The 9457-nt window shown below is 52.3% G+C and overlaps 1 protein-coding gene across 1 annotated transcript; it reads right to left on the bottom strand.

The window, feature by feature from the left end:
* Positions 1-1538: 1538 nt before the first annotated feature.
* On the bottom strand, positions 1539-8846 carry SIAH2 (siah E3 ubiquitin protein ligase 2). Its single transcript, XM_051626638.1, has 2 exons — positions 8428-8846; positions 1539-2959 (listed from the first exon to the last, which is right to left on the bottom strand). The coding sequence occupies exons 1-2, from the start codon at positions 8800-8802 to the stop codon at positions 2402-2404; spliced, it is 933 nt and encodes a 310-aa protein (XP_051482598.1). The 5' UTR covers positions 8803-8846; the 3' UTR covers positions 1539-2401.
* Positions 8847-9457: the final 611 nt, after the last annotated feature.

The raw sequence follows: 9457 nt of genomic DNA, 5'->3' as shown, positions 1-9457 counted from the left end.
TGTAGCGACCCAGCAGAAACAGCTCGTACCCTCCTCTGCTGGTCCTGCTGCCAAGCAGTGCTGGGGCACAGCTGGGAGGGGCTGCTGAAACTTACTTCTGAGTATTTTGAGGAGCTTTTATGCCCTTTCTGGCATGCTGCCACTTCCCTTGGCAAAGTGCTAGTGTCCTGGAAGCCCCTCCTGCCTCTACCCTTGGACATCACCCTCAGGACGTCGCACCAGCTGCACTGGGAGGAAAACCTGAAGTGTTCTCATCAAGTGCTGGAAAGAGTATCACCTGTTCATTTGCTGGCCTGAAGAGGAAACATGTTGCTTTTTGGCAGTTCCAGCTGAGGTATTATTTATCCTGAATTCTATTTCAGTCAGAAATTATACCATGTGTAGGGTTTTTGCTGTGAGATGTAACAAAAGTTTGCTGTTCCTTCAGAACTGAATGTTGTGGAAAGCTCTCATGAAATAGTGTGTGTTAACTTGCCTAATGTGGGTCATGGGCAACAGGACTGATTAATTAATTTAATTTCATTAATCCTACTATAATCAAAGACATGCTTCAGAGTTTTGCTTTACACAAAAAAAAGGCTCTTTTGTCCCAAATGTCAGTAAGAAAAATCATTTAGCCCTATAAATGTTGCTGAAATAAGGGAAAATGGATAAAATCCTCAGGAATTCTTGCTTAACAAGTTCTGCTGAGAGCACAGGTGTTAAAGCCAGAGTGTGACTTTGATCCTGCTTGAGCAGGAGCAAATTAATTCACTTGGCCGATGCCGCTGGGATTCTCCCAGCACAGCAGGAATGAGATCAAATGCAGGATCTTGGTAGGAACTGGCTATGAAAAGATGAGAGTAATTCCTTCGGAGGTTTTTTCCATGGTCACTTCCAAATTCTAAAGGCCAGAACAAGCTTCCCTTTGCTGTTGTGGGCCTTGTAATTCTCTTGTGTGCTTTTCTGGGAATTGCCACCAGGCACTAGTGGATCTTTGTGTGGGACTCTGGGCCATATCACCCTGGAGGGAAGCTGTTAGGTCTGCTTTTCCTCCCCGTGTCTTATATTTGTTCACACCACTGTCACCTTACATAGAGTTTTCCGTTATCATGAGCTTCCTACCACTGAATAACTCAGTGAACTGTGTCACCTCGTGACTTGTTGCTGTTCCAAGTGGCAAACAACTTCATTCTGAGCAGATCCACCTGACGAGCTAGTGCTTTTCCTGAGGGATTCAGAGGGAGGCTTCTGCTGGGAGAGGGGGAGCTGTAGGCATGGTCAGCTTCGGTGACAGACCCTGATCTCAGTTTGCAGGAGTCAGGCTGTCACTGCTGCCTCATGGACTCAAATTCTCACCCAGTTCTCATCCCTTTCCATCGGGGGGGGGGTGGGGGGGTGAGCAACCCCGCAGGCCCTGCAGTGTCCTGCTGCCCGTGGGGTGAGCTCACCTGTGCTGGGGGAACCCAGCAGATCCCGCAGGGCAGAGCACACCAGGTAACTGGGGAGCAACAGCTACTGCCTTGCACAGGTATGTTAGCACAGCATGCTATAGAGGGTAGTTTTTGCAAAATATTTATTACAAAATAAAAGTAAATATGGCAACAAAACTTAAATAGCAATGTCATGACACTGACCATAAAGCTCTTGCTATATTATTAGTCTTTTACAATAATCAATAGTCAAGTAGGTCTCTGAGGGAAGCTGCATGTGGACAGCTTGAATATATTTATTATTGGCTCTAGCTGTTTGAGATACATTGGATGTGCCTCCTGCCTCCACCAGTACCGGCTGTGCTGGGAGCTGGGCTCACTGATCCCCTCAGAAGGGATGGGAGGTGGCAATTCCCACACTCTGTGAACCCTGCCAGGCTTTACTCCAGCCCCTCCCCCTTTTTGCTTTTAAAAACACAGCACATGATCCAGTGCCCATCCCTTTTTAATAAGGTATCAGGAAACAGGGTAGCAACCTGAAGTACCTATTGTTCCCCTTTGAGCCACAACTTCTCCTGTGAGAGGCTGCTTGGATTTCTTTCCCACCTACTAAAACCGTTATAGTTCAGCAGTGAGAGAGCAAGTCCGTGTTCCTGCTGAAAGGGCTTTTAGGCACGCTCCGAACAGGAATGCAGTTCTTCAAGTCTCTTAAGACACGTGTCTAATGGAAGCACTCTTTAAATAAAATACAATTAAATTAAAAAAAAAAAGGTGACTGCGTGTGGGGAATGTTCCTAAGGCACCCAAGAATTAAAAAAAAACCTTTTCCCACTCATACCACTTACAGGACACTCTTGTTCCTCTTCTCTCCGAAGTTCAAAACGTTGGCGAGTTAGGAACCTCAGCACAGGTGGTGACTTAGTTGAGCGTCGTTGACAAAACCAGAACAGAAAGGAGACGGGAGAGGTGAGCTGGGGCTGGCCGGGGGGTCAGGGGCAGCAGGTGGAGATGGTGACGTTGATGCCCAGGTTGCCGTTGTCGGCGAAGAGGTGCGCGATGGTGGTGTCGAAGGCCAGGCAGTCGCTGTTGCGGATGGCGGCCGACACCCCGTCGTGGATGGAGCGCGGCGTGGCCTCCCAGGTCAGCCGGCGCCGGTTGCCGTTCAGCTCCAGTCTGTAGGCAAAGTTCTCCGCCTGCTTGCGGGTGCCGATGAGCAGCACGATGGCAAAGAACTGCTGGTGACCTTCGTACTTCTCTTGTTTCTCCAGCACCAGCATGAAGTGGTGGCCAAAGCACGACTGCATCATCACCCAGTCAACCGCCCCCGGGAGGTTAATGTCCGTGGCCAGGAAAACGATGTCTTCTCCCTGGAGGGTGGTAATGCTCTTGTGGGCGTGCATGAGGTGGGACATCACGGCTTCCAGGGACCCCTGCCACTTGCAGGAGGCACCGGGGCATGGGCAGGAGTAGGGACGATACTCGCAGATGTCTTCGTGTTCTGGCTTTTCTGTGTGGTGGAGTGTCAGGGAGCAGCCCGTGGTGGCGTACTGGAAAAAGACCAAACACAAACTGTCAGGGAAGGCACCAGCACCAGTGCTTGCTGCTCCCCCTGCCAACTGGGAGCACTGGTCATCAACCAGAACTCTTGCGCTCATTGCAAATGTTACATGAGATACTTCTATCGAGCCCTGGATTCAGAGCTGAGCTTCGCTTAGTTTGGTTTCCACATTAAGAATTGATTCTTCTTGTCTTTTGTGGTTGTTTTTTCCTGATGCAAGCACTTAGATAAAATGGATTGTAAGGCTGAATTGTACTTAGATCTGATTGGTTCTAGATTAGCTGAAGTGGTCCTGATTTGGACTTTTCTTTTCTTTAAAAAAACAAAGGATTCTAGTTTCAACAAACAGTTACTAGAGATAAGTGTTTCATAGATGTACCTTATTGCCATCACACACCAAATTCAAATGCAGATTCCCCACAGCTTTTTTTAAACCCTGGAACAGTTTCAAGGCTGCAATTGTGAGAAGTGGAAAGAGAGGGGATGATTTTTCACTGAGCTTAAAGCTAGCACACAAGCGCTAAGATGCTTATGCTATCAGGCAGGTTACAACCTGTGTGCGTGGCTGCTCACGGATGCCGTGGCACTTCCTTGAGGACAGTTCTAACCAAAGTGGACATGATTATTTTTGTGCTAATATGTGTGCAAAAAGCTCCATCTCCAAGGACAAAACGCCCAAGACTCACATCCCCCGTGCTGCCAGCACTTGGAATACTGGGACAGAAACCTGACCTTGTGCTTCTGGAGGAGCCTGTTTTATAAGCCATGAGGAGTTAACGTGAGCCTCCACTTACTGTGTCTGCCCCTGCTGCTTAATCCTCTCTCATCAGCTTCATTGCAGGGCGCTGCAGAGAAGCAGCAGGTGCAGGGCTGCCCCTCCTGCCAGCCCCTCTGGCCTGCTGGTGTTTCCCACCTTCATAGCCACATTTGTACTTCAGTTATGCAAGGTTCTGAAGAGCAGCTCTGAGTTCTAACCTCATTAACAAAATTAGGAAGGATATGTAAGCTGCTGGTTGAGTGAAAGCGGCTGACGGTTACTGCAGAGGTGAGAGGGTAAAAGCAACAGGGGCAAAGAGAGGTGGCTTTGCCCTTCACAGTGAGAAGTACCTGCTGAGATGTGCCCCCAGACCCATCGCTGCTGGTTGCACTGGTGAGGAGCCCTACCAGCAATGGGAGGCTGTCGACAGCAAAGACTGACTTGCTGTCTTCATGCTGCTTGGCAAATGTCCTTGATCTTTATCACGCCCCTCTCAGCCTGCCTGGCCTCTGCCCGTGCCCCAGAGCTGCCTGGCTTGTGCACCTTCTCCACCCTGGGACGGGGAGGAGGGCTGTGCATGGTGTGAACAGTGCAGGCAGGACCCTGACACCTGGGCTGGCCCCACTCTTCTGCTTTTTCATTGCTCTTCTCATCACTTCTGGCATTCCATGCTGGAAAGCATTATGTACTTGTTTCCTAGTTGTTTGTTCAGCACTGTATTTCCTTTCCTAAGAGGGAATGGTCAGCTGGGAGCCCAGGACCACACACACCATGGGGCATGCCATGGTTTTGCACAGGTTTGTAAACTCTGTGTGTGCTGCGCTGACCTTCACTTTGACAGGATAGCTTCCCAAGTGTCCTAAAGTGTTTGGAAAACAGCAGTTAAGCTTGGAAATGCTCAGCAGAGACAGTCTGGAATTATCAGTCCTGTAAACAAAAGCAGGCAGGGACTTAAGTAACTTGTCTGAAGCCACATGGGCAATCAGTGGCAGCGTGGGGAATAGACTGCAGAGTCCAAATCCCTCTGGCTCAGAGTCCCTTTGGAGCAGCCTCCCTCTCAAGTGTACAAGTAGCTGGAGATACAAACACTGCTCCTGGAAAGAAGAGGCCTGACAGCTCCTCTATGTGTCAGCAATGCTTGGGGCCCAACGAGGACTGAGACCCTGTTGTGCTTCCCCATCCTCTGGTGTTTTGTAAAACATCTGCCCCCTCTTCACAGATCCCTCCAGCCTTCTGAAACATTCCCTGGAGCTTGGGAACAGCTGCTCAGCCCAGTCTAGCAGTGACCCTGGGGAGATCTCCCAAGGATGCACAGTGATGACAGCCCAGACCATGGGGAGCCTCTGTGCTCCCTGGAGCCTTGAGCTGGTGAGGAACCTGGCTCTGGCCACAGTCAGCTGCCCAGCAGGGGTTTGTGAACTGCTCCTCCAGCTGTGCTGGCTCTGCCAACAGCTCCCCTGGGAAAGGACCAGAGAGCCTCCATGCCTGTGAGCAGGTAGGGTGATGGAAGCAGACCCCTGTGTCTATGCATGTCTGTTCAGTTAAAAACAAAATAAATATTAGTTTTTATCAGTAAGAAGCTCCACTGCTTTGTTAGAGTCTACTTATGTCTTGAAATAGGAAGTGCAATCTTATTTAGCTTTAGTATATTTGCTTAGAATCTTTAAAATTACTTTTTCTTTTTAACTTAAAGCTCTGAAGAGCCTGTAGAGGCAGCACTGCACAATCTGCAGGAGTAAGTGTGTATATAATAATAACATGAAAGTGCAATTTCTCCTTGTAAGTTGTTGTTTACATGGGAAACCCATCGTGCTTTCCCTTGAATTGATGATGTAGCAGCAGTGGTCTAAGGTTCCAGAGCAGTTCTGCCTCCCTCCTACCAACTGTCTAAAGAAATTTAAAGCAAGCCATTACTCTGGTATTATTTAAGACTTGTTAGGCTATATACAGTCTCACTGTGTCTTCCACTTCTTAAATAGAGTGTTGGCCATGAGCTGCAGAAAGACTTTCAATTTTTTTTCTGCAAAGCAAAATGTAGCAGTACAGTACAATGAATTTACTGGATTCACTTTTATTCAAAAGGATCAGAACCATCTGGAGACTCAAAGTTGGTGGTATCTCCAGTTAGGCTGTGTTCAAGGATCCTGGAAGACTCCTCAGGCGAGGGATCTCTCCTAGCTTCCAAGGTGCAGAGCATCACCACTCTTAGGAAAGATGGTAAGAATGGGGTTCCAGTCCCCTGAAAAGTCACACCCTGTGTATTTTCACTTTTTTAATGCATGTAACTGGAAAAGTAACTTCTGTTATGAAATGTAACTTCTGTTATGAAAAGTAAAACTGATTGTTAGGTTGCATTAATCACAGTACTGAGCATTCACTGGTGTACCTGTGCATTAGTTTTATGGGTTTGTTTGTCTGATTTTGCCCTATCCTACATTGCCAATGCCATCCACAGAGCTGGGCTAGGTTTTGCCCATACATGTTGGAGGGAAGTTCTGCTGTCAAGTGAACTGCAAGCAGGACCTGCCCATGGTTTTATGCGGGGCAGGTGAGGAGTGCTGGCTTCATCCTGGCTCAAACCAGGACATGGTCCCACGTCACTTCCATGGCCATGCCACCCTCACTCAGGCATGAACATCTTTCTTTTCCAGTCCCACCACAGCAGACCAGCAAGCCCCGGCAGGGCCTGAATGCAGAACACCTCCCACCCTGCCCTGCTCAGCAGCCAGGTCACGCTGGCAAGTTCAGCAGCCAGTGATCACAGTGTTCCTCCCACACTGCTGGGAAATGGAGTCTGCTGTCTATGTATAAGGCTTCTAAATCATCAGATTTATTTTATTTTACAGCCAGTATTGGCCAAACCCCCCCAAAGCTATGGTAGAACCTCTATCCAAATTAAGTCAGCTTCAGAACTTAAGAGGGCAGCTTTATATTATTTTCCACTTGCACTTATTTCAAAGATGAAAAAAACAACTAATTCCTTTTGGCATTCATTAATTAGGAATTTGAGTGTGTTTATGATGTGCATTTTCTCTTCTGATGATTGCCTAGAGCACTAAGAGGCATTTTCAGTAACTTTTCTGTAACTTTGAGATTTAAGGTCTCCTATAGGTTTTTTTCCAGAAGTCCTGTAAAGCACAGAGATGCAATAACTAATTCTTTCTTACAGCATTTGAAGAATAACCCTCAAAGCAGCTACAGCCACAGGCAATACCACATCCCTGTTTTCTGCTGGTTCTGTCATGCCTCACTCCTTATTTCAAGTACCATTCACAGCTGTCTGCAGAAGGGCCAGGGCCTCCTCCAGCCAGACCACTGCCTGTTTGTTCCTTCACATTCTCTAGAGCTCCTTCTTTCCCTCCGTCTCCCTGAGAGCCCAGGTCAGGTTCCCTGCAGGTGGTGGCAGCCACAGGTGTGTCAGGTGGGCTGCCTGTGCTGGCTGCAGAGCGGTTTGTGCCAAGGCCCCGGGGTGCTGGGGGTCACCCTGAGCTGCCTGTCACCTGTGTGACACTGAGAGCTACAGCCCTGGTGGTTCCTGTCACCTGTGTGACACCCACTGAGAGCTACAGCCCTGGTGGTTCCTTGCTGTCTCTGGGCACAAGAGGAGTGGAAGACATGAACGTGTGCTGATCTGGCTGTGTGGCTCCCAGGAGCAGTGAAAGCAGCAGAGCAGGAATTGCTCACGGCAGAAAGCATCCATGTAACAGAGAGGGAGTGCGAGGGAGGAGCAGAGGTGTATTTACCTCTGCCTGCACAAGGAGCTTCTGGGTGCTGAGGAGCAGGGGCAGAGAGCTCAGGAGCAGACACTGCTGCGTGGGGAGGCTCTGCACGGCTCATACCACGGCAGGGTCTGGGACACGGGCTGTGCCAGTGCCCTGTTTGCAGCTCTGTGGGCCTGAGCTGGACAGGCTGGCACCCTGCAGGCAGCAGAGCTGTGTCCTGCTGCAAGGGAGGGCTGTGAGGACTCTAGTCTGGGGACCCACTCCAGCCTGGATGCATCAGTTCCGTTTAGGACAAGCAGAGAATAATACCAGCTGTCACGGGTGAGACACTTCAGAAAACGAGAACTAGGCCGGCATTTCCGTGAAAACCCCACACGGGCTGTTTGTGTTCCCTCGGGCTCAGACAGGGTCACAGCTGGGCACGTGGCTGCCCGGCGGAGAGGACCCGCGTCCCGCCACCGCGCCCCACCAGCTAATGCCACCACGAGGGCAACTCCCACTCCAGGCTGAGCAGTGAAACAGCCCCCCGCTCCCCAGAATCTCCACCAGACACCACAGCCATCCTGTCCCATCACCCAGCCAGCCCCCCGAGAAGGCAGACGGGGCTCTCCCCAACCGATGATCCAGCGTGGAGCTGCTGATAGTCCCTGTGCCTCCTGGGCGATGCTCCTGCGGGCGGGCTGGGGAAAAAAACCACTGCCGGGGAGTGGCTTTTCCCGGCAGAGGCAGCGAGTGCCTGCTCGCAGCTCTTACCGGGAAACCCACCACGTGCCCCCGGAGCCTCCCACCGCCTGCCTGACCGCGGCTCTCCACGGACAGCTCCCTGCCTTCAAACTTTTCCTCCTACATTCCACATCAGCAGCTCCTCTCTCCTCCATCACTTTAATCATGTGGCGTTGGGAATGAAGACAGAGCGCAGGGGGATGGGGGTTTGGGGGGACCCCCCCAAGCCCCCACCCCCCTGCCACCCTCTCTTACCTTGCAGGGAAAGAGCACGGCCGAGGCCACCTTCTCCATGGCCAGGTTCCTGATGCTGGGGGTGAGGGAGCCCCGGCAAGTGGGGCAGAGGCTCAGCTTCTGCCGGCATTGGTTGCAGACCAGGTGCCCGGCCTGGCACTGCAGGATGGGCGGCAGCACATAGTCGAAGCAGACGGGGCACTCGAAGAGCGAGGTCAGTTCGTGATGCTGCTGCTGCTGCTGCGGCGGGGGAGGCGGCGGCGGCGGGGGAGGCGGCGGGGAAGCCCCGCCGGGGCCGGGCAGGACGGCGGCGGGCCCGGCGGGGGACGGGGCGTGCTGCTGCTGCTTGCCGCAGGGCTTGCTAGCGCCGGGGCCGGCGGAGGACGGGCGGCTCATGGCGCCGCCGCCACCATCGGGGCGCGGGAGGGAGCGGCGGGGCGGGCGGGGCGGCGGCGGGAGCGGCGGCTGCGCGCGCCCCGCCCCGCGCGCTCCCGGCATGCAGCGCGGGCACCGGGCGGCGGGGCGCGGGGGGGGTCGTTAACCGGGCGGCCCCGGCGGGGCGGGGGAGGCAGCGGGGGTCGGCGTGCGGTACCCGGCGGGCGGCCCCGGTGACTCGGTGCGGCGCTCGCAGGGGCTCGTGGCCGGTTAGGTGGCAGAAAAGGGCAGTACAAGGGTGTCCTGGGCTGGTGGAACCCGGGATTTAGGATGGGGTGTTTTCTTAGCCTGTGCGGCCCCGGAGTGCCAGGCTGGAAGGGACCTCAGGGTCTGTCTCGTGCAATCTCCCTTGGCAGAGGCAGGACGTGGCTTTAGCACCAGGCTCTGTAATGAGGATCTGAAAGGTTTTTCCGGCCGAAACGATTCTGTGCAAAGCACAGTCTAGACAAGATGGGCCAGGACCCTGTCCAGCTGAATCTTAAAAATATTGGGGAATCCACCGCTTCCCTGGGGTGGATCCCACCACTTCCAACAACTGACTGTTAACAGCGTGAAAAATTTCTGGTCTTATCTGTGGGGATCAGACAAGGAAAGAAGTTGGGCTGTTTTCTTTCCT

This window comes from Apus apus, chromosome 8 (genome assembly GCF_020740795.1).
Source record: "Apus apus isolate bApuApu2 chromosome 8, bApuApu2.pri.cur, whole genome shotgun sequence".
Lineage (NCBI taxonomy): Eukaryota > Metazoa > Chordata > Aves > Apodiformes > Apodidae > Apus > Apus apus.
Note: the sequence above shows the minus strand (reverse complement) of the source record. Positions and strands in the feature narration are given on the sequence as shown.